General features: G+C 33.5%; 1 protein-coding gene across 1 annotated transcript in view; it reads left to right on the top strand.

Moving 5' to 3' along the window:
- The window catches only part of LOC144450378 (uncharacterized), a 200,999-nt gene that overhangs the window by 70,876 nt on the left and 104,358 nt on the right, over positions 1–25,765 (top strand). Inside the window, exon 4 of the mRNA XM_078140979.1 lies at positions 14,297–14,395. Within this exon, the coding sequence (XP_077997105.1) occupies positions 14,297–14,395 (99 nt within the window). The remainder of the gene's footprint in view (positions 1–14,296; positions 14,396–25,765) is intronic.

The following is a 25,765-nucleotide window of genomic DNA, read 5'->3' as shown; positions in this document are numbered from 1 at the left end:
TGGTTAAAACAATATATTGATTCTATAAGTCAAAAAAGAGGTAATACAGACAACTCATAATAAAGATTTTTTGAAAGACTGATTACCTTGATATTTGATGGGACATACCATAGGGCATGTAGATGGAAAATTATTCAAATGAAAATGATTACATCAGAGATGTGTGGTTTGGGTCAAAAATGTATAATACCAAAACTACTGAGCAGATTAACCTGTAATGTGATAGGAGTAAGATTAGGGGTGTTAATTTAAGAATTACTGGTGAAGTGATGGTCCTATCAGTGATATGCAAATTAGGTCTGGTGGGAATGTACTTATAGGAGTGTTTAGATTTAGAAGTACTGATGATATGCTGATTTTATCAGCGATATGCAAATTAGAGCATAAAAATGTGTCTTTTGTGGGTGGAGCAGGGGAGTCTGCTATCACAAATATTATAACCTCCCTAAACTGAATGATTGGCACATAGTCATATGGTGTGTTACAATAAAACTCAATGATTCCTGTGTGCAATTATTTCTGATAAACAAGGGTTAGCTGAGTTTAAAGACTGTTTGTTTTACACATATCAATATTATAATATTAGTAATACTACAAGTGACAATGGAATTAACAAGTTATTTTTATATATTTTTCTATCAAGGTTATATTCTAGATTTTTTTGTGTAATGGTTTCAAAACCTCACACCCACACATTCTCAGCAAACAGAACAGCACAAGTCTGTATTTTTGCCATTTACACAGCTTTTCTAGTCCATTCACAGGGAAAACGTAGCCTCAGATTGTTATCCACATTTGCTATTCATGTTGTCATAATTACAATTTGAATACATGCTAAGATATAGATATTCTTAGAAGCCAAAAGATCAATGTCAGTTTAATGAACAACCTTTAATTCAATAAGTTTAACTTTGGCTAACTTCAATAAACAATCCTTTCCCCCAAATAATGATGAAACAATTTTGTATGTTCCTACAATCTCAACATGACTTCTATGCGACTTGTCTTTAATTTCAAATATTTTCAGAAATTACAAAACTTAACATCAGACCAAAGTTTTTCACTGCTAGTCACAATCGTTTATGACATCCCATATCAAGTGTACAAATGCACCAGTTACATTTATTTTAATTAGTATCCCAGTGAGGTACGCTATCTCTAAATGTAATAAGTCTGTAAATAGTGTTGTCAGTGTGAAGTAAAAAGTTCAATTGTCATGAAACACCAGTTATTAAACACATATGTAATAAGACAAGGATATCTCACTTACAGTTATTGATAATTACAGTTGGGACAATCTCATTACACTGTTAGCTGTGACAACATTGTTTACAAATGGACTACAGTTAGAAGGTCCACATGCTAACCTTACAATTAAAGTGGTGTTATTTTACACTGGATATGGATGACATTAATAATTAGATCCAATTGTAAATAGTATTAAAAGGCAAAACTAATTGAAAGGAAATTTGTGGAGTCAAACCCAGTGATAGTCTGGATGCCAAACTATGGTTTCTAACCCTAACCACAGTCTTGTCAAAGTCCCTTAATCAGCACACATTCCTGTGGTCCCTCATACAGCATTCATATAAACATGGTTATGTTGTTGCGTCCCCATGTGATTTAGTTTAAATTCTACTGGTGGGGGAGTCCTGGTTGGACATTGCATTTTGTAAAAACAGCTGTACCAAATTAATATTTAATGAGCAGTGATGACACCCCTTTATTACTAGTGGTATGTGCTGTTCATGTTTTACTCACAATGGGGTTGAGCCATAATTAACACCTTTCATCAGAGCCTTCACTATACTGTAAGTGAAGGTATAAATCATAAAGATACTGTATAGGAACTAGACTAAACCACTGATGAAACAAGTTAAATTAGAACAGTCCAGTATGGTATATTCAACGTGTTGTGTTCTTAGGATGTAGGTATTAGTATTATCTGTCAATACAGGGATACGATATCTTTCATGTAGTCCTAGTCAACACTTTTAGTTCACACTCTGTCAGAGACAAACCTTTCAACAATTGTGTCTGTTGTGATTTATTATTATAGTCCTTTTTATTAAGTCTTTCATCCAAAGTTTTGGTTAATTTAACAAACACCTACAGGTAGATTCTCCATCGTGATTAATACACATTGATGATACTGACACCACAGGTCTTGCCTTCTCCTTTTGACATCCTATCTGCGCCAACCTCTTCCCAACAATTTATGTCTTCCTTTGAATTCAATACTCTTTGTTACTTCTCTACTAACTGAAATAAAGAGAATGATTGATCGAAAATTAAAACAATCTGCTCAAGTGCTAAAGAACACTCATTAAAATTTTTAGCATAACTGAACTGATAAGGTTCAATAGTGCTATAGGCATCACTATTTAAGTGTCTGCCTGCCTGTCTGTCTGTCTGTCTGTCTGTCTGTCTGTCTGTCTGTCTGTCTGTCTGTCCCTGACTATCTGAGTGTGTGTCTGTGTGTGTGTTTGTGTGTGTGTATGTGTAAACAACTTAAAGTCAAAAACTACTGAACTGATTGCCATGATATTTGGTGAGTCCATTACCTTGGGTTTCTAGTTGGGAAATTGTTCAAGTCAAAATGATCTCATCACCGCTGTGATTTGGGTAAAAAATGTGATTTTTGTGAAAAAAATTAAACTCAAAAACTACTAGGCAGATAGGTCTAAAATTTGGTGGGAACATTCTTAAAGGTGGTTACATTAAGAATTCTTCACATGATGATTCCATCAATAATATGCAAATTAGGGCTAAAAATGTCTTTTTTCTAGCAGATTAAGGTTAAATTTCATGGGAATGTAGGGATCTGCATGTGCAGAAATCTCAAGCACCATCATGGTGATCTCATTAGTGATCTTCAAACTAGAAAGAGGGGGAAGGGGACTCCGAACACCATCAATGTTAAATACGTGTATGACATTGCAGTACTGCTGCAGAGAACACTGCAAGCACTCATACAAATACACTGAGTATACCACACTTGTACTCACATGTCATGGGGTTCTATCATAATCCTTAGCAACATACCTTGCTTAAACCGGCACTAGCTGCAACAGAGTCAATTTTTAGCACAACTGAACTGATAAGGTTCATTAGTGCTATAGGCATGCCAAAGTGTCTGTCTGTCTGTCTGTCTGTCTGTCTGTCTGTCTGTGTGTGTGTGTTTGTGTGTGTGTGTGTGTGTGGATGTGTGGATGTAAACAATTTAAAGTAAAAAACTGCTGAACTGATTGCCATGATATTTGGTGGGTCCATTACCTTAGGTGTCTAGTTGGGAAATTGTTCAAGTCAAACTTATCGTACAACTAGTTTTTGATTAGGGTCAACAAATCAGATTTTTGGTAAAAAAACATAAACTCCAAAGCTACAGTGCAGATCGGTCTGAAATTTGGTTAGAATGTTCTTAAAGGTATTTAGATTAAGAATTGTTCACAACATGATGATCCCATCAGTGATATACAAATAAGGCATGAAAATGTGTCTTTTTGATCAAAAATCTGTATTTCATAAACAGATTTGTCAAAAATCTATCATTCTAAAATACCTAGCAGATTGGGCTGAAATTTAATGGGGATGCATCTGGGCATGTGTAGATGAAAGCGTATTCACAACATGATAATCCCATTAGCAATATGCAAATTAGGTCTAAAAATATCACTTTTGCTCAAAAGCTTACATCTTGAAACTACTTGGTGAATGGGGTTGAAACATGTTGGGGATGTTTCTGGAGGTGTTATTCTGCAGTTATTGTTGAAAACATTTTTAAACATTTGGCCCTAGCAACCATAACCATGCCCTTAGCAACAGTGAAATAACGATGCATATTACAAAGATAACAACAGGGATGGTAGGTAAACAAATGCAGATTCAAAAAATGTATGAAAGTATGCCTAGCAACCAGACCACGCCCATAGAAACGGCTAAATACAGTTGTGCTACAATGCCATTGCTGCTATTTTTGACACCCCGAAATATAATGAATCATGTGTATGTACGTAAACATCTATGTGTACATATATGTATAAGTGTGCACAGAATAAAATACAATTACAGTATTTGATGGTCTAGACCATATATCACCACCCCAACGTTATTATAGCATACATATTTGATTATCCACAAATTAACAAGTGCAATCTCATTTGATAAGTTATTCAACAGATTTATACGTATAAATTGTTGATTGTTTTGATTAGAAAAAATAGAGCTAGTGTAGTTTTAATATCAATAATCAGGAATTATATGAAGATTTGTTTGTGATCTGATGTTCATAATGATTGCTGAAAAACACTTTGTACATAACATAACTAATCCTGTATGGATGAGAAATGGGTATTTTGTTAGTATTTGTTTTAAAAAATGTACCATCTTTTTAGCAAATCTTTTTTAGCACAACTGAGCTTCTTAGGTTCAGTAGTGCTACAGGCATGGCAAAGTGTGTGTGTGTGTGTGTGTGTATGTGTGTGTGTGTGTGTTACTGGGCAGATTGGTGTTAAATTTGATGGGAACATTCGTAGTGTTGTTTAAACTAAGAATTGTTCATAACATGATGATCTCATCAGTGATGTGAAAATTAGGTCTAAAATGTGTATTTTTTGATAAAAAATCTTTAATTCCAAAACGGCTGAGGATATTGGGCTGAAATTGATTGGAACATTTTTCAGTGTGTTTATATTAAGAATTGGTCAAAACATGATGATCCCATCAATGATGTGAAAATTAGGTCTAAAAATGTCAATTTTGGTGGAAACTTACAAATGTATCTTGAAACTGAAATTGCAAGGTGAATGAGTTGAAACTTAGTGGAGATGTTTCTGGAAATGTTATTCTTCAGTTATGGTTGAAAACATTATTAGGAAATTTACCCTAGCAACCATGACCATGCCCTTAGAAACAGTGAAATGATGCATACTGCAAAGATAACAACAGGGATTGGTAGGTAAGTGAATGCAGATTCAAATATGTATGCAGGTATATCTAGCAAAAAGACCATGCCCGGCCCATAGCAACAACTAAATAATGGTTTATATTGGAAAGATGAAAAGTTGGGAGGGCTGAGGCAAGTTAATAAAGGTTCCAAAAATGTATGCAAATATGCCTAGCAACAAGACCACCCCCATAGCAGCTAAATACAGTTGTGCTACAACACCATTGGCGGTATTTTCTAAAAAATGTAAAATACACAGACCAAGTCTATTTTTGCAGAACACTGAAAAAATTGTAAACGGATTAATTGTAGTACATTGTACATACAAGAAGTGAATTGTAAACAGTCAACACAGCTAATCACAAGTAATCAAGCTTTTCATGCATGGTGACATTTTAATAAATTGTAAAGTACAGATTTATTCACAGACTAGAGATGTGATTAGCCTAGGGGATTACCTGTGTAAAGTCAAAGTTAATTTACAACTATATTCAAGCTATATGAACAGACCTAAAAGAAAGATCCCATATTACAATTTATTGTATTTTCACTTTAGAAATGTCAAGAAAATCTGTATTGTGTAATCAACTATAGTAACAATGCAAGATGACAATAATTATTGTATTATGTCATAGATGGCATGTGTCCATATTAAAACTATACTAGAATATTTAGGGTTTTATTAACTACTTTCAGGTGAATAAAATATTTGACAAACTCAGCCTGTGCCCCCTATCAAGTTGCTCAGACATTGTTCAGTGTTTGTCTTTGCTATGGACTCATGGGAGTCAACAGATACACATGTATTAGCTGAAACATGAATATGTATTCACTTAGTTTTATGTGAGGTAATGAACACCTAGGTATGTTTGTGATATGAAATCATGAAATAACTCAAGAACCAAAGTTTATAACAAATATCTTAGTTTATATCTGTGTTGTGTGGTTTTGCTTAAAATATCTATGAATATGTGTCAACTGATAAATATGTATACATGAAGAATATAGCACACCATTTCAATTAAATATTGACATAATTAACTGAAATAAAGTACAATCTAATTATTCTTAGACTAATACATTCTATTTTAAATTATGTGGTTCCTACTAAGCTCAATTTTAGAATAGGTGGGATAGGTAGATTTGTTGTTTCTTTTTTTCATGTGTGAGTGTGAGTGTCTACTTCAGGTTTTCTATTGTTTTCCAAATGGTCTCTGTGTTATTGTTTCTCCTCATCAGATGTCATGGCATGATATTGTATGTATGTAGGTATGTATGTATGTATGTATGTATGTATGTATGTATGTATGTATGTATGTGTGTATGTATGTGTGTATGTATGTATGTATGTATGTATGTATGTATGTATGTATGTGTGTGTGTGTGCGTGCATGCGTGCGTGCATGCATGCAAGCATGTATGTATGTATGTATGTATGTATATATGTATGTATGTATATATGTATGTATGTATGTATGTATGTATGTATGTATGTTAATTGTACATAAGTATATATATTGAGTAACAATATATACTTAGTTGGTGATGATATGCTAAAATAATAGTATTTTACAGAAAGAAATGTACCACATATGATATGATGATATGATTTTATTTGGGTAAAAATTTATACAAGTACATATTAAAATACAAGGATAAAAAATCACCGATGATATCACATAAAAGTATTTTTAAAAACACTTATTTTCAATGTGGTCTTCATAGGGGTATTCAAAACACCATGGCAACAATGTTACAACTACCACAAACAAACAAACAAACAAACAAACAAAATGAAAATAATTTTAAATGTAATACAGATGACAGAGCACAAAAAAAAAATTATAAAATACACACTGACTACACCCACAATTTACAAAAAAGGAAGGACTAAAAAGTTACAAAATATTATGTTCTTTAACCTCTAATTTGTTCCATAGAAAAGATTTGACATGGTTTTTAAAACTATTTTTTGTATGAGATTGTTTCACTGAGAGTGGGAGACTATTCCAAAGACCAATGTCTGTGTAAGCGAATGAACTCTCACCCATACCACTGACTCTTGGAACTACACATGACAGTTCACTCGCTCTTGTTCTATAACTGTGCCGACTGTGTATGGACCATTTCTATATTGCAATATAAGTACTCAGGAGCACAATGATTTTTGATGTTGAACATATGAGTTTTAATTGCTCAACCCTCAATTCTACAGGTAACATACCTACAAGTTTAAATTGATTATATCCAATGTGTGTTCTAGGAGCAGCACTAAGTATGTATCTTATGATGTTATTTTGCAGAACTTGCTAAGTCTACCCTTCAACTTCTTTGTGAGACCACTGTACCGCGATGAACAGGCATAGTCGAAATGACACTGAATCAAAGCCGAGACAAGTAATTTCTTTGTTTTCAGATTAAAAGATCGAGTATTACTGTATAAAAATTTAAGTTTGTTTGCGCATTTTGATAGCACGCTAGAAGCTATAATCTCACCAGATAAAGACTGATCCAATGAAACCCCCAAGTATGACACACTCACCTTAGATTCAATCTCATTCCCATTACACTGCACACATTTACTTTATTTGTTGTATGCAAACGTTTCTTGGAGGCAAATAAAATAGACTCAGTTTTACCCAGATGTAAAGATAGCTTATATAGTAATGTTGGTAGGATTTTTGTTGTGAGTGATAGTACGATGTAGCAATATGAATAAGATTTGTACCAAGCCAGAGTGCTGTTTCAGGATAACTAGATTCTATTGTATATAGTTTTAAAAAACAAATCTTATTAAATTGAACATTAGAGATGAAACAAGTTAAATTAGGAAGCCTTCAGTAATTAATAAGGGGAGGGTTGGGGGAATTAGGAGGGGGTGGGGTCTCTTTTTAGCACAACTGAACTACAATGTAGGTTCAGTAGTGCTAAAGGCATCGAGCGGTGTCTGTCTGTGTATGTGTGTGTGTAATAATCAATAATTCCAAAACTACTGAGCAGATTGGGCTGAAATTTAATGGGAATGCATCTAGGGATGTATAGATGAAGAAATATTAAGCATACAGTGATGTCATGAGTGATATGCAAAACAGGTGTGAAAATGTTCATTTTGAGTGAAAGAATTCTATCTCACCAATTACTTCGTCAATGAGACTGAAACTTGGTGAGATGTTTCTAGAAGTGTTATTATGCAGATTTCCTTCAAAATATTTTGACACAATTGGCCCTGGCAACCATGACCACGCCCTTAGCAACAACCAAATGGCAGTATGTTTTGGTCAAAAATAATAACATCTGGTAGGCAAGTGAGTAAACATTCAAAAAATGTATGCAAATATCCCTAGCAACCATGACCACGCCCTTAGCAACATCCAAACGGTCGTGTATTTCACAAAGATAACGGAATAATACACAATTGAATAAACATTCAAAAATGTACGTAATTTGCCTAGCAACAAGACCACGCCCATAGCAACAGCCAAATAATCACGTATATTGAAAAGATAACAGGAATTGAAAGATAAATGAATAAACATTTAAAAATGTATGCAAATATGTCTAACAAGAACACCACGCCCATAGCAACAGCCAAATGATGACATATTTTGCAAAGATAATATCAGGAATTCATACACAAGTGAACAAAAAATGCAAAAATGTATGCAAATATATCTAACAATATGACAACGCCCATAGTAACAGCCAAATGATAGCGTATATTGCAAAGTTAGCAACATGGTTGGCTAGGCAACTGGGTAGTCATTCAGCAAATGAATACCTGTTGTTAGCATGGACTAGCATATGGATAAACATTTTTAAAAACTGTACAGTTGTGCTACAATGCCATTGGCGGTATTTTTACAAATCATTTCTTGGGGAGGGCCATATTTTAGGAAATGAGATGAGGGGAGCAACACATTTCACTTTGACTTAAACTGTATTGTCTAGCTTAGCATTATTTTGTGTTGTTGACATCCTATTGCTCCGCATTGTATGCAAACACCATGCGAAATAGCCAGTAAGTGAATACTTAGTGACCCTCAAAAATTAATATTGTGTTTAGCTATGGGTATGAGGTGCTCAATTAGTGAGCCCTAAAAATTAATATTATATTTGCATTGTTATTTCACTTTTACTATATCACCCTTGTAACCATGGTAATGAACAACCCAATGTTGCCTTAAATTTTTGTTTAGGGTTATAGGTATCATTATATCAAACCATGTCATCAAACCGCTGCTGACAACCATATGGCATATAGTGAATTAATTATCAGTTGTGAGGAGAGAAGTTGGTCTCACAGGAGTAAAACGGGAACAGTTGGGTAAGGTATTAGGGATAATGTTTAGATATGTTGACAGTCCCAACGACAACATTTGGAGCCAACTAGTATTTTGGAGTTAATGTTCTGGCCTGCAACTCAGCCATTGAAATCCAAACACAGGTACTGATTAATGCAATGAGTTGACACAAATATACTGTGGTAGTAGTAGTTGGAGAAATAACCAATGCCTTTAAAACTTTCAATGTGGTGGAAGCAGTGGGATTACTTCTTTTAAACCAATTGATTCCAGTCCCTTTACATGTCTGACAGCATTCAAACCATGTTTTAAAAATATCTAACCCCTTCTGATCACAGGCTAATCAAATACCTATGAAATATTAAAACATTTTATTTGAACTAAAATTACATGGACGGTCACTTAGTGAACTTAGACAGTCAGCTGTTTACTATATATGTATAGACAAAACATGCAAAGCTGTGTACTAAACATACAACTGATAAGGTCAAAGGTCAAATGAGATGTTAGGTCAAAGGTCAAATAGACATGCATACAGGTTTTTTGTTAGTTATTATACACAGAATAATTTTTCTATTCCCTTGGGAAGTGATGAAAAGTATAGGTGACCTGTAAAATTGGTCGCTGACCCCCAAACAGGTATTGATAGTTTGTAAAGCCATCTACTAGCCATTCAGGAGAACATGTTGACACTGTCTTGTATTCATCATAGTATCTATGCAAGGGGTCTGTCAGCCTATGTAACCTATATACAGCAGGGTATGAATTAAGATGAGTGATGTGAGACAATGGCAGGAATGGTTGGTTGGTTGGTTGGTTGGTTGGTTGGTCAGGTGGAAAACATCACAAAACAAAGCATGGTTGCTGTAATTGACATACACTCGCCAACAAATATATTGCCATGGTAAAATATATGGAAAACTCTGCCAGTTTTGTGATATTTCCCCATTTTTGTTACCATGGTTTCCAGACAGTCAAGTAACTTAGCGAAAAGATAACCAAATCTCTATGCAGCAAATGTGCATAAACAAGATGGGGGACATCTGGTAAAATTTACATAGAGTTGCATACTAGTATTGTGTACATTATTTTTTATGGAAACCCCAGTAATTGAGGTCTTAATATAGTAAAATTTCATAGAGTTGCATATCGCTAGTATCATGTGCATTCATTTTGCTGGAAACTAGGTGCCTTAATCTAGTAAAGTTATGATATCTTGAAATAAATAATGGAACCCCCTATGAAATACCTGAGTATAAATCAGTAGTTCTTTAGAAAAAAACACTTCTTGAGATGTAGTTTATCATGTCATTCTGTTACTACTACTACTACTACTACTACTACTGGATATTAATTTTTGTTTCATTTCACTCTCACTGTCTCAGTCTCACCCAGATAGATTTGTAATATATGCATTGTGTAGTACAGGATGTACATGAGGATGAGGCCAAATAAAAATAATTGTTTGGTTCCGGTTACCCAACCACCCACCTAGCTTTCACCGCAGAACCTAAACTTTTTTTATGTATTCGAGAAAAAATAATAAAGTTGCAAAAACTGTGAAGTCTCACAAGAAATAATGAACCTGGAAACTGACTTTAACTTAAAAAGACAAAATAAAACTGTTCTTCTAATCTGTTATGGCTGTAAATCTGATAGGAAGAAATAAACAACACAGAGACCATTTGGAAAACAATGGAAAACCTGAACAAGACACTCATACAGAAAAAAAAATATACTAAAATAATAAATCTATCTACTCCATCTTGAATGTAACCGGAACCACACAACTCAGTCCCAATAGATGATAGGGGCACTCAGTCTTAGTTAATGTTATTTATTTGGATGATAGGGCACTCCCAGTTATACTATAGATAATCTTGTTGTAGTATACATAGTTGATAGAGTGTTGGGTGAATCGGCCATGAATTGACACTTGATCTCAGGTCACTCGTAAACTTTGTAAAGTTACTGGTGGTAATTAAGTCTAACAGATGGTGACTTGATCAGACAAGTTTAATACTAGTGTACCCAAGGTAACACACAGACTGCAACCAAAGGATCCTACAAAATTATCAACAGACTGTTCTGTGAAACGATCCTGAGTTGATGCTCCATCTCAGGTCACTAGTAAAGTTACTGGTGGTAAGGTTTAGTCAAACAGGTGGTGACTTGATACATGTAGGTATTCCTGGCTGTATATTTGTACTTAACACATCTTTATTAGGTTCCAGTCAAAATACTAGTGAGAGCAATTATTACCCATCCTCAGAGCTATCCATAGACTTGTTACTTGCATGGGTTTTTACATACAGAGTATTTTATAATTATGCTAATTATTCAAAACTCATTTTTAGCCCTACAAGTAGATTTCTCTAGACTTTTGATATGTTGTTCAGTATAAAATTCTGAGCAAGATGCACTAAAATAATTTCTGTTGCAGTTAGTTCAAGGTTAGGCCAAAATTTTCACTAGATTGACTTGACACTGCAACACACTGTAACCCAAAGGATCCAAATACTAAATAACACTACATCTTTAATGTGTCCAGTGTTGTCCATCGCCAACGCAACCAACACTGAAATGCATTCATATTGAAATCTCCATCCATCTCTTAATGTTCTTACCTGTGAAGGTTAAATTTATACAAGCATACACATGTATCTCTCGATCTCCACCACACCCTTCTCACTCTCTCTTGGTCTTCAGTGGCCTCCTGTCAAACATTAGGTAACACTAACTCTGATGATCAGTGACTGTCCAATCTTGTAGAACATCCACCAAGACAAGGATATGACCAATACTGAAATCCATTCATATTGAGATCTTCATCTCTAAATGTTCTCAACAGTGAAGGTCAAATTCTTGACCTCAGCAGTCTCTGTTTTGCTTGTATATTAGGTCATACAAAGTACATTTTGTTCTCAGACCTTGAATGTTTACTAAGATATACAATATATATTTTGTACTTAGACCTTCACTGGTTAATAAGATTTCCAATATATATTTTGTACTTGGACCTTCACTTGTTACTAAGATATACAATGTACATAAGGAAGCATTTAACATTTTGCAATTATTATTTCATAAATAATACTGAATCAAACAGAAACTGGTATAATTGTTTGGCCTACCTATGTTTATCACTTTGTGTTTCTTTCATAACTGTGACCAAAGGTGAAAAGTGAACTGTTTGTCTAAGGTTTGAGAATGTAGGTGATCCGATCAAGGGTTACCTAAATGACAGTTTTCTATCCATTTAGTGGGGGGGGGGGGGCTAAAAATAATCCTTTCAAAATATGTCTTTAATTTTGTAGATACCCATGTATATTGAAAATGGAATACGTAATTTAACTTGGCGAAAATACAAAGTTATGAAAATCACACGTTCCAAATAATTGCAGTAGAGAATCAGACTAGCACATTTATTGTGTATTGTGTTTTCTAGCAAAGGTGCTGGTCCCATCAGTTCTTATACTACTCAAATTAAAGAAACGTTTTCATAATATAACAATTCCTGTGTTGGAAATTGTTGTCTGAGCTACTACCAGAATTGCAAGAATTAGTAATTTTGGAAGTTCTTCATATTCACATGTAGACATTACAGCAGAGATTGTTGTCATAGTTAGTTTCTGAAAGAAGAACACAGTCATGCATAAAGTCAGAAGGTATCTTGGCATTTTTATACATTCTCTTGAGAATTTACCAAGAAACTTGTGAAGTTATACAGTGTTTTTTCTTACAATCAATAGTTTTCCAAGACAGTAATATTCTTCCAGATGTTTCCAAAAGAGGTCTGAATTCTGAATTCTTCTTCCATCATACAATTCTTGTAACATTTGGCAAAATACCATTTTCAGTAATGGACATTGTAGTTATGTTCTGACAAGAGCACTTTATTCTCATGATTGAGCTGTCAAAAACATGTTATTTATCAGAATTATGGGATTTTTAAAAAAAAATGTAGTAAAACATTTTGAATTTTCTGATCAATGCACATTTATGTATTGATATTTATAGTTCTTTTCTTGGTCATTATCAAAAAACAGCTCACTGAAAATAAACATTTGTTGTCCTTAATTTACTATAATTTTTTGCAAATTAAGCTAGTTCCTATGAAACACTCATTCCAATTTGATGTCTTTAAGTAAGATATTTCTCTGTAACATGGAATAACTAGAGTTGACAGTGCTATAGGCATGGTGAAATGTGTGTGTGTGTGTGTGTGTGTGTGTGTAAATAATACTTACGTCTAAAATTTATCTTATGATATTTGGTATGCTTAAAATATCATTGTACACGTCATACTTGTAGTGTTCCATCTGCCTTTAAAATGATTTGACCATCAGTATTTTTTGTATCATTAATTCTACACACTCATTGTAATGGACATGTACCAGAAGGTTAATGGTTGAATACAAGAATCTGTATGACATGTACTTGGTTTTGATGACAGAGGTTGCACCACAGAACAGTCTGAACTTTAGAAGGATGTGGTGAAAACCAAATAAAACAACAACAACAACAACAACAACAACAAAACATCACTATCACAAATGTTTTAACAGATACATTATTATACCCAAACGTTTTTTTCTGGTTCCAAACAATGTGATGTCATGTAAATGACAGAATCTATTTATTTTTAGAAGTACAAGTTCACTGTAACAATATGCGTTAAGAACCACACAGAACATGGTACTGTGATTGACACATTTGACCATTTTGAACACAGTATGGCAAGGAATATTATTGAGGTGCATGTCTAGGAATGTTTGTGATTTTACCAAAAATATCATTAATTCTTATAATGACTTCTGACAGGTATTTTATCAAAATAAATACTTTTACAGTACACATTCCATGTAATAAATACAAATAACGTCAAATTTTAAATACATAGTTTTTTCTATGTGAACATTAACCAATCTATATATATATAATAATAATAAGACTTGGGAAACATTTCAAGTAATTTTACACATATAAATATAATACATTGCAATATTATAACAGGAGGATTAATACATAATGTGTCTTTTAATTATAGCGCAAGAGGACAAGTCTACATTATGGAGCTGGGGAAGGGCATTTGGATATCTGTAAATTGTTGCTGGAAGCTAAGGCCAAAGTAAATGCAGTTGATATCGTAAGTTAATTTTTGATGACTAATATATTATTTATCTAGTCTGTGACATGTACACACATCCCAATGTGATGTTGATTGATTTTTCAGAGAATATTTTTACTATAATTTATCAACTTGATCAGGTAAGTACTGGCATATTTTCATTAAAAATCAGCTCCCCTTACAAAAAGATTTTATAGATATTTTGTAGACAACTATAGAAATTCTATAGAGTTATATTTTGACGTGCTTTTGTAACCAGATACTTGATTGGACACTCACTAGAGTTGAATTTAGCTGTTTCGCCATTTATTGTCTGGTGATGTCTGCTGGGGGACTCTCTCACCAAATTATGAGTATTTAAGAAGTGAAACGATCTGTGCAATGAACTTGGAACCAGTATGATGTCAACGTATACAACAAGAGTAGTTTAGTAGTGGCCAAAAAGTACTTGTCCAGCTGAACTGTGTAGTACAACTAGTAGAAAGTAGCAGACAGCAGCAGAACTGACAAACGTGGTCACTTGTAGTAGGATGCATATTTGTATGTTAGATGCAAGTGTGAGTTAACCAACTGTATAGTAGTATGTGTAGTATACGCTCTACAGGAACTTGGCAGTGACTCATATAGCAAGTAATGTATATGTGGGACTGTAACAGTAAAACTTTAGTATAAGAAGCTGAAGTTCCCTTCTAGATGGCCACCTACTTTGTAGAATGCTAGAAGTTAGAATGCTTGGAATATATTAGACTACAGAACATTGTTAATATTACTGAACCAATTGGATACGGCAAAGAGAACCCATTGTGTATGTCTATGTTACTGAAGTCCCCATTATTAGTCTCCGCCAGACGAAGTCCGGGACGAGGACTTATGGATTGGGTTCTGTCTGTCCGTGCATCCGAGCTTCCGTGCGTGCATCCGTCCGTCCGTCCGTCCAGAGCCGTTTCTTGAAGATGCCTGGACCAATTTTTTTCAAACTTGGTACAGGGTGCAACATACAATAGCATACATATGCACATCAATTTTTTTCATGATGTGATCCAATATGGCCGCCTAGCAGCCATTTTGTTTGCAAATTTTCCCTGTCAAAGCCATAACTCAGACATGCTTGAACAGATCTCATTCAAGGTTGTATTAGGGACCGGTCAGTTTCTTCGGCCTGGGGGGAGGGGGGGGGCAGTGGATTGGTGGGGGGTGGTCACCCAGTTTTTGAAATTGGCAGTGGGGGGGGGGGGGGCTCAACTCAATGATATCAAGGCCTGGTGCAATGTAATATCAACAGTCTTATTAAAAAATGCCAGAGCAAAAATGTGTGGAACAAAATTAAATACATTATGTGTATGTTATAAAACAAGAACAAATTGGGGTTTAAGTAAATTATCAGTTTAGTACTGAAATTATGAATGACACAGGTAAGAACCCACTATATGTACTTCATGTTTGTGCACAGGGAACCCAGGAACTGTGTTGCAATCTAACGAACAAACAAACAAACAAACAAACAAACAAATCAATAAATAAAGAATAAATAAATATGTATGGGTAAATGAAATATGTTAAACTCATGGATAACTGTCTATAAACATGTCTATATGTATATACATGTCTGTATACTATTGAAATAATAGACTATTTGTTTCTATATATCCTATTTATACTAACAACATATAGATGGTATATATAGAAACATATCCTATATTTTCTCATTCAGAGACCGGTATATACATACATATATGTTTATTGATAGTTATCCATTACTTTAGAATCTCATGTATATTTATTTAGTTTTTTCTGTTTATTATTTATTTATTTATTTATTTATTTATTTGTTTTATTTATTTGTTTGTTTGTTTGTTTGTTTGTTTGTTTGTTTGTTTGTTTGTTTATAACACCATTCCTGGGCTCCATGTGGTATGACGCCGGGCTGAGATGAGTGCAGTGGGCTGGTCATTAAGTAGCACTTTATAGTATACCTCCACACACATTGTTGTAATGTGAGCATGTCAGTGTTCTGTATTCCGTAACAGCGGTAAAACACCACTGGTCTGTTCTACACACCACTATGATAATAACTATAATTAGTATAGTAACTAATGATAATAAATGAAAATAATAGTAATAATGATTTATTTTAAGAACCAGCTCATAAACTAATAACATTTCACAAAAACAAAGAAAAAAAGAAGAAAAAAAGTTTAATTTACAGTACATAGTTAAAAGCAATGCATCAAGAATCCTTTCTAAACTTTACTGTAAAAAAATCACAAAATCAGATAAAGATGCTGTAATTAAAATATTGTTACTCTCTTTGAGTCTAAAATCAAATTGAATATGAAAAATTACGGATAAGTGAGTTAGCCTTTAATTAGCATAAAGATATATCATTTGACATCTGATAATAACTGTTTTCCAAAAGACTAGAACATGTAGACTTATTTCCAGATAATTAATACGTTCAAGTTTTATACGAATATTGGATTTTAAAAATAATTGCCAGATATTATATATCATTCTAATTTTCAGGATAGATCTCATAGATTGGTTTTGTTTTATATAAAATTATGTATATAGATAATAAAACATAGGCTAAACCTATGCATAAATCACAGGTTTAACAAAATATCAGGATTAACAAAATATCAGGATTAACATGAAACAATTTCAAAAAAAGCTTTAAATTACAACCATGACTCGTTTGAAATGTCCTTAAATGTAGGTGTTTGATAAGATAAAGATACTGTTGTGCTTTCTTTATGAGGTGTTCAGTATTTTCTTGCTAAAACTGTCGATGTGAAAGATGAATACCCAGGAATTTGAAAATACTGACAATTTCAACTTAATTTCTACCATGAATATCCAAATTATCACACAGAAATCCTCAACAAAATAAAAAAAAATTGACTAATCAGAAAGATTAATGATTTCTCGCACAAAATCTGTCTGAAATATTTGTAATGAGAAAAAAACTATGAAAACAACATCCTTATAGACTAGAATCTATATAATAAATACTATCTAGAAGCAACAGGAGAAGCATTGTCAACAATCCTTTAACAGTATGTAAAACCTCAAAATGTGATATGACCACCCTTTATCTAAAAACATATGTATCAGTGAGTTACCAGTCCACTAAGACAAATGTACAGACACTTGCATCATATCTATAGTGCTTTGAGACATTGAGATATATAGCATTTTTGTTTTTTGCATAATTCTGTATCTCGACTTTAGTCCTGGTTACAAACTTTTGTTGGTAAGTATCGGGAATGAAATATACACTGAGCTTGAATATACTCTGAGCTTGAATATACTCTGAGCTTGAATATACTCTGAGCTTGAATATACACTGAGCTTGAATATACACTGAGCTTGAATATACACTGAGCTTGAATATACTCTGAGCTTGAATATACACTGAGCTTGAATATACTCTGAGCTTGAATATACACTGAGCTTGAATATACACTGAGCTTGAATATACACTGAGCTTGAATATACACTGAGCTTGAATATACTCTGAGCTTGAATATACACTGAGCTTGAATATACACTGAGCTTGAATATACACTGAGCTTGAATATACACTGAGCTTGAATATACACTGAGCTTGAGTCCAATTTGGGATCTTGACTGTAATCTTCATAAACAATAAAGTTAAGTCAAATTAGTTAATCTCAAGTTAAAAAATATGTTTACTAGTTTGCTAACCAATCCTATATCATCCTAATTTACCAATCAAATGAAGGTCAATATCAAATTCGAGGCAATATGTATGGAATGTTGAACGTTTTTGTGTGTTAGATGTCAATAAAGTATGAGTAGCTGTCTTAGTTTAGTACTTGGTTGTAAGGTGCCAGTTCCCTTATCCCATAGTTAGTTAACCCTAAATATACCTTTGCTACAATATTTATGACAGACTATATAATTTGCAATCTGATTTGCGGCCTTACAGGTCAAGTCTGCAGTAGTTTATAGCAAAAAACTAATGTGGGTGTTTCGATAAAAGTGAAAAATTGTGATGACCTTGTAATTAGACTATGACCTTGACCTTGGATCGAAAAGATCAGGTGATAAGTGAGTTGCCCGTCCTCTAAAATTAATATATAGACACTTGCATCATATCTGTGGCACTTCGATATTCAGTAATTTTACATTTTGGTGATCCCAATACCAGTTGTCTTGGTAACAGAAGTTTATAATAAAAACAACTCCGCATATGCCTTTGATTTATTTTTCTAAAAAAACTATATCATTCGCTATTTTCTGAGCGATTTTCATCTGTAAAGTACATGTCTGATGTTAGCAATAGAAAAGATTCCGACAGTGTTTTAATTTTTGCAAAAAAGTAAGGTGACCTTGAATTTTTTTGACAATGACCTTGACCTTGGATCGAAATAATCATGTAATCAGTGAATTGCTTGTCCCCAAAACATTATATACAAACATTTACATCATATCAATAGCACTTTCAGATTAGTATATTAACACTTTTGGTATAATTGGAGATATTGACAGCAGTTTTCTTGGTAACAGTTTTGTTGCTAGGGTATAAAGCAACTTCATATATACTTTTTCATGTTTTTTGGAAAGATTGTATGTTTGGCTATATTCTGACTGACTTACAGCTTTACCAGTCATATCTGATAGAAGTATAGTGAGTTTGCACAAGAGAATCCAGAGGGGCAACATCAGTTTTCTGAAGGCCTATCTGTAGATGTTACACTATCCAAATATACTGCCAAAATTTGTACTTCAAGCTGGGTAATTTTTTTCCAAATTTCAGCCCTGATTATTGTATCCTCTCCATCAATATGGTCATTCCCTTATATAGGAAACAAAAAGTGTTATGAGAAATGCCCCCTAATAAATAGTGAGTATTCCCTAATTTGACTTCAATATTTGTATCAGTGCTTCAGGGAATAGCAGACAAAAAGAAAATGACTTTTACAGTAGTGTAAGGTCCATTTTATTGACAGTATTTCAGTTTCATTTTTCAAGAGTCCAGGTGCCCATCCCAGCAGCCCAGCCCATGAATCCAACCACAGAGCCTGGCTCATTGCTTTGTGCAGCCCTATGGTTCAGCCCAGGTTTTAGTATATGTATATAAACAGTTATTTAGTCTAAAATTGCCTCTAATTACTGTCTAATCTTGTAACCATGGTAGCCAAAGTATGTGTGAGCCATGCCATCCAATCATAATTTACCGACTTATGATGTTGTCCATACAGATGTGTATTTGACATGTACATGTACATATAACATGATACACAGTCATACTCAGTGGTATTTCTGTTTACTCTTTTTTGTGTGTCAAATTTCAGATTCACACATGACTTCATAAGTATGTATTATTGAATTATGTCTGAGATGTGTAGGGACATATTTTGGTCACAGCACACTGACTGAATAATATTTCTTAATTGTTTAGCCTACAGACACTTGAATCAAACTGTATATATTTTTTAGCCTGACTTTTCCCATGTGGCACTTTGTCAGAAACTCTCTCTGTGCAGAGAAATAAACATGAGAGACCTGCATGTGATTTTATTAGCACAACTGAATTGAGGTTCAGTAGTGCCATAGGGATCACACGGTGTCTGTCTGTCTCTCTGTCTCTCTCTCTCTCTGTACATGTGTGTGTGTGTGTGTGTGTGTGTGTAAACGCGTTAAAGTCAAAAAACGCTGCACCGATTGCCATGATATTTGGTGGGTCCATTACCTTGGGTGTCTAGTTGGGAAATTGATCAAATCAAAATGATCTTACCATCGGTTTGTGATTTGAGTCAAAAAATTTGATTTTTGGTCAAAAAACTTAAACTCAAAAACTACAGGGCAGATCGGGCTGAAATTTAGTTGAAAGATTCTTCAGGGTGTTTTTACTAAGAATTGTTCATGATATGATGGTCCCATCAGTGATATGCAAATTAGGGCTGAAATGTGTCTTTTTGGTCAAAAATCTATAATTCCAAAACCACTGAGCAGATTTGGCTGAAATTTAGCGGGAATGCATCTAGGGATGTATGGTGAAAGAAATATTAAGCACACAATGATTCCATGAGTGATATGCAAATTAGGTGTAAAAATGTTCATTTTTGATCAAAAACGTATATCTAAAAGTACTTGGTTAATGAATCTGAACCTTGGTGAGATGTTTCTGAAAGTGTTATTCTGCAATTTGACAAAATTGGCCCTAGCAACCATGACCACACCCTTAGCAACAACCTGTAATTTGCATATCACAGATGGGTCAATCATGTACTATGAATGTTCCCATTAAATTTCTACCCAATCTGCTCAATAAATGTGAATCTGTTTTAATGGCATAGGAAAATGTCAGTTGAGTATTTCCATTTAACTTAATAGTAAACTAAAGTATAGGCTAGTAAAATACCATGAAATTCAAGCATTGGTCAACATTTTGGGCTCAACTCAATGATATCAAGGCCTGGTGCAATGTAATATCAACAGTCTTATTAAAAATTGACAGAGCAAAAATGTGAGGAACAAAATTAAATACATGTGTATGTTATAAAACAAGAACAAATTGGGGTTTTAGTAAATTATCAGTTTAGTACTGAAATTATTAATGACACAGGTAAGAACCCACTACTTCATGTTTGTGCACAGGGAGAGGGAACCATGTTGCAATCAAACGAACAAACAAACTACATGTCTATATGTATATACATGTCTGTATACTATTGAAATAATAGACTATTTGTTTCTATATATCCTATTTATACTAACAACATATAGATGGTATATATAGAAACATATCCTATATTCTCTCATTCAGAGACCGGTATATACATACATATATGTTTATTGATAAATGCCAGGCATTTAGAATCCCATGTATATTTATTTAGTTTTTTCTGTTTATTTTTATTTATTTATTTATTTATTTATTTATTTATTTATTTATTTGTTTGTTTGTTTGTTTGTTTGTTTGTTTATTCATTTATTTATTTATTTATCTATTTATCTGTTTATTTATTTATTTGTTTGTTTGTTTGTTTGTTTATAACACCATTCCTGGGCTCCCTGTGGTATGACTCCGGTTTGAGATGATTGCAGTGGGCTGGGCATTTAGTAGCACAATTTCCAATGCATTTTATGCAAATGGCAATAATTTAAAGTTATATATAAATTATATTATATCGTTAATATTCATTTTGTTTTGTTCCACAAACTAAATTTCTTTGAATTATTTTGATAATTCTGTCTGTTGTGTTTAGCAGATTTCTTCCCTTGCAGTAATAAGTCGTTTCTGAGATAAGTTTTTTTCTTTATTTACCTATACTGGGTGATTGATTTCAAGCTTAGTTGTACATCCACTTCTACATTGAGTTTGTAGCCATTTAAGCAACGGTATCTGATAGGATTCATGATGTTGCTTCCTCGATCAGTGGTAATCATGGTAATATGCCAGTACTAAACATTTTCATATTACTGTGTGAACCCCCCCCCCCATGAAACGCCTGCCCTCAGGTTGGACTTTGACCTCATACATCATAAAATATCACATAACAATTGTGTAGCCCAACCCTCAAAACCAAATTAAGGATAATTGCATCATACTCATAGCTCTTCCAGACACCAAGATATACAGCATTAAAGTATTTCAGAATTATTCAAGATATCAAATCAATTGACGAGCTAACATCATTTTGTTGACCTGGTAATTTCATTTGTGTAATTTCAAAAGCAGTTTTCAATATATCTTGGTAACAGTTGTAATAAATCATCCCCATGCAAATAAGCTTTTACTGTATTTTTTCCTGAAAGACTATATCATTTGTTATTTTGTGACTGATTTTCAGCTATAACAACTATGTCTGATGTTAGTTATATAAAACTTTCCGCCACAGTTTTGATAAAAATATAGAAAAAATTAGATGACCTTGAATTCTGACTATGACTTTGACATTTGATCGGAAAGGCCATATGATCAATAAGTTGCCCATCTCCCCAAACATACATGTATATACATATATTTTGATTATGATTATAGCACTTCTGGAGCCTGAGATATGACGGTTTTTAATGTTTGGCAGCCTTCAAAATAATGTCACCATTACCATGGAAACTGCCTTCTGTGAGTTTGTGCAAGAGAATCCATCTTTACCATCAGTTTTCTGATGGTAAAGATATTACTCTAACCAGATATGATATCAAACATTGTACTTCAAACCATGTAAGGTAACTCTTGTTTTAAGCCACTTTTTGGACCTCAGCGTCCTGACTAAGTAGCCCCTTCAGCTTTGCTGTTGGAGACTTATTATAGTTACAGTATCAATAGACATACTCTTCAAATTGCACACCACATGGTGAAAGTATGCAAGGATAATGTCATCTTACGATAATTCTGGATATATCAAATAAAACCTTTATTTATTGAGAACTTAATCAGAAATGTTTGTATTATTGTATTCATAATTATGCTTCAAATGAGTACTTGTGTCACCAAGGTAGCACATCCCTTTTATGGAATGAAGTTGGCCATCCCCTAAAGAAAGCATGCCTATATTGGGTTCTTCAATAATACAAAACCTCTGTACTCAGCAAATGTCAGTTTCTACATTTCATATTCATTTCAAACTAAATTGCTTCTAATGATGAAGTCAATTGTTGACAAAATCACAAGGTTACACTTTGACCAATGTTAGCTTACAAGTGGTATATTAGCTGGTTGATCTTGAGTGACGTTCTCTCTCAACACACTTTGTGTTTTGAAAGACATAGTCAAGATCAATCAGGAAAATACAAATCTAAGACCTACTTTACTGCAAGTTGAATTTAACATACACAAGGAAATCATTGTAATTTATTTGCTATTAATTTCAAATTTGCCATTAAATTCAGGGCTTGCCTCACTTGACCTTAGCTGGCATGCGTTATGTATCCCTGTTTATATATGTAAGTTACAGTTACACTAAAATAGACTTTTTGAATATATTCATAGCAACCAGATATTTATCTCTCCTGATGTTGTAAATGTAATTTTGTCAAGATATGACTCATACAGTATTTGTGGTTGATGTGATATAATCATATCTGATGTATGGGTAATGAACTAATATGGTAGCCTAGGTATAGACTATGTAGAAAATAGTAGACACATTCACTTGTACAAAGGATAGTGTGTGTGTGTGTGTATTTGTCTGTATGTATATTTGTCTGTATGTATGTGTATGTATGTATGTATGTATGTATGTATGTACGACATCGACGACAAACTAAGATCCTTTGTAGCGAGAGGGCGGTTACAGCTACTCCAGTGTGAAAGCCTCATGTAACTGTACTACCCAACTACATATACAAAATCATGCAAAATATGTCGACATCCATCTGAAACAGCATCCCATATACTCAATGGTTGCACACAATTCCAGAAGCTGTATCAACAAAGACATAACCGGATAGTTAATATCATCTACAAGAAAATCCAAGATAGGAATGCTGATAATGAGACATACACTGACATTCTGATAAAACCCACGCTGTTTAATTCTAACAATGAAACATTCCAGCACCAACACACACGTCCGGACATTGTTGTCATCAACAAACAATGCAAAAAGACTTGGTTGATAGAAATTGCCATTCCATACGATGCACATATTTCGAAATGCTATGACACTAAGTTTGAGAAATACTTCCCACTATCACTGGAAATAAATAACCACTGGTTTCATACTGAAGTTGTCGTATTAATACTAGGAAGCCTTGGCAATGTTCACTACAGATTTGTAAGTGGCCTTATGAAAGTAGGTTTTAATAAGAGTATTGTAATTGTATTGCAAAATACTGCAGCATTAGTTCAATAATTGGTTCTTGTAATATCTGGAGAAAAAGATGCAAGCATTATAACAACTAACACACTACATCTGACTTGTGATGTGGATAACATGTTCAAATGCAATTTGATATATTTCCTGTGAGATGCAGTGTGAACCCAATAATACTGTACCTGTACATAATGATTTAATGTATTTCGGAAATAAACATAATTTGATATGTATGTATGTATGTATGTATGTATGTATGTATGTATGTATGTATGTATGTACAATCATGTATGTATGTATGTATGTATGTATGTATGTATGTGTGTGTGTATGTGTGCGTGCGTGCATGCATGCATGCATGCATGTATGCATGTATGTATGTATGTATGTATGTATGTATGTATATATGTATAATTGTGTCTCTCTGTCTGTCTGTCTGCGTGTTAACTTTAGAGGTAAACTGTGACAACAAATAAAACAGACGAGATCTATTTTCCTTTCAAATTAATAACCATTTATTCAACATTCTTGGTAACTATGGTAACTATGAAGTAGAAATTTCAGAGTGTTGTTACCTTTGTATTAAAGTAAAGTATAATATGGAATTAAAAGTATCAAATTAAAAAAAATATGTAAAAATAAAATATCCTCTTCAAAATAATGCAATGAATGGTTCACTTCATAACCAAGTTATCTTCTGAAATTGTCTCCCATATAATTTTATTTATTATTGACATACATTGTATTGCCAGTGTACAGTACAGTATCATTGAACTTTTGTAAAATAGGTTGAATTCTTTCCAGTCATTTATGATCACTAAAAGGTACTTCAACATCGTTTTTCATTTTTACTGTCAATTTCGCCTGGTAAAATGTGAGTTCTAAGCATATTTGTTCTAGTGATGTGGATTTTTGACTGAGCTGAAGTCAATTTACGTCATTTTTTCCAGGATATGGAAATTATGATAGTACTCATAGTACTTGATCAGTCTCAACCCTTATGGGTTATTTCCAGATGTGACCATTTCGGGGGGGAGGGGGGGGGGATTGTTTGTTCATTGGTTTGTTGTCGTTTACTCATGTATGTATCTACTCATTTGTCGTTTTATTTTGTTTATTTGTTTACCTGTTTGTTTGTTTGTTTACTTGTTTTGTTTATTTGTTTGTTTGATTGTATGTTTCTTGTTATCTCCGCTGTCAGCGAAAGCTGAAAGCGTAGCTTTAGGTATAGGTGGGTATTGAGGTATAGAGAGTAGAGTGAATCATAGGTGTCCGTCAAACTTTTATATTTTCACTTTCTACTCCGAAAGTGACAGTCGGAATTCTTCGATATTTGGTGTGCATGTTCCCTGGGGGGAGGCTATTCAGATTTGTTCATGCCAAGTTGATCTGTTCCATTTTCAATTTTTTATGATTTTTTTTCCAAAAATGACATTTTCATCAACTCCTCATAAACTTCAATTCAGATTGCTTTGATATGTGGTGTGTTGATGCACAGAGGGTAGCTTACTTAGATTTATTAATTTCAAATCAGCACGTCTTCTCTTCTATTTTTTATGATTTTTTTTTGAAATTTGAAAAAAATGAATATGTTAAT

The sequence above is a fragment of the Glandiceps talaboti genome, chromosome 19 (genome assembly GCF_964340395.1).
Source record: "Glandiceps talaboti chromosome 19, keGlaTala1.1, whole genome shotgun sequence".
Lineage (NCBI taxonomy): Eukaryota > Metazoa > Hemichordata > Enteropneusta > Spengelidae > Glandiceps > Glandiceps talaboti.
The sequence above is the reverse complement of the archived record's forward strand: the minus strand, read 5'-3'. Positions and strand labels throughout refer to the sequence as shown.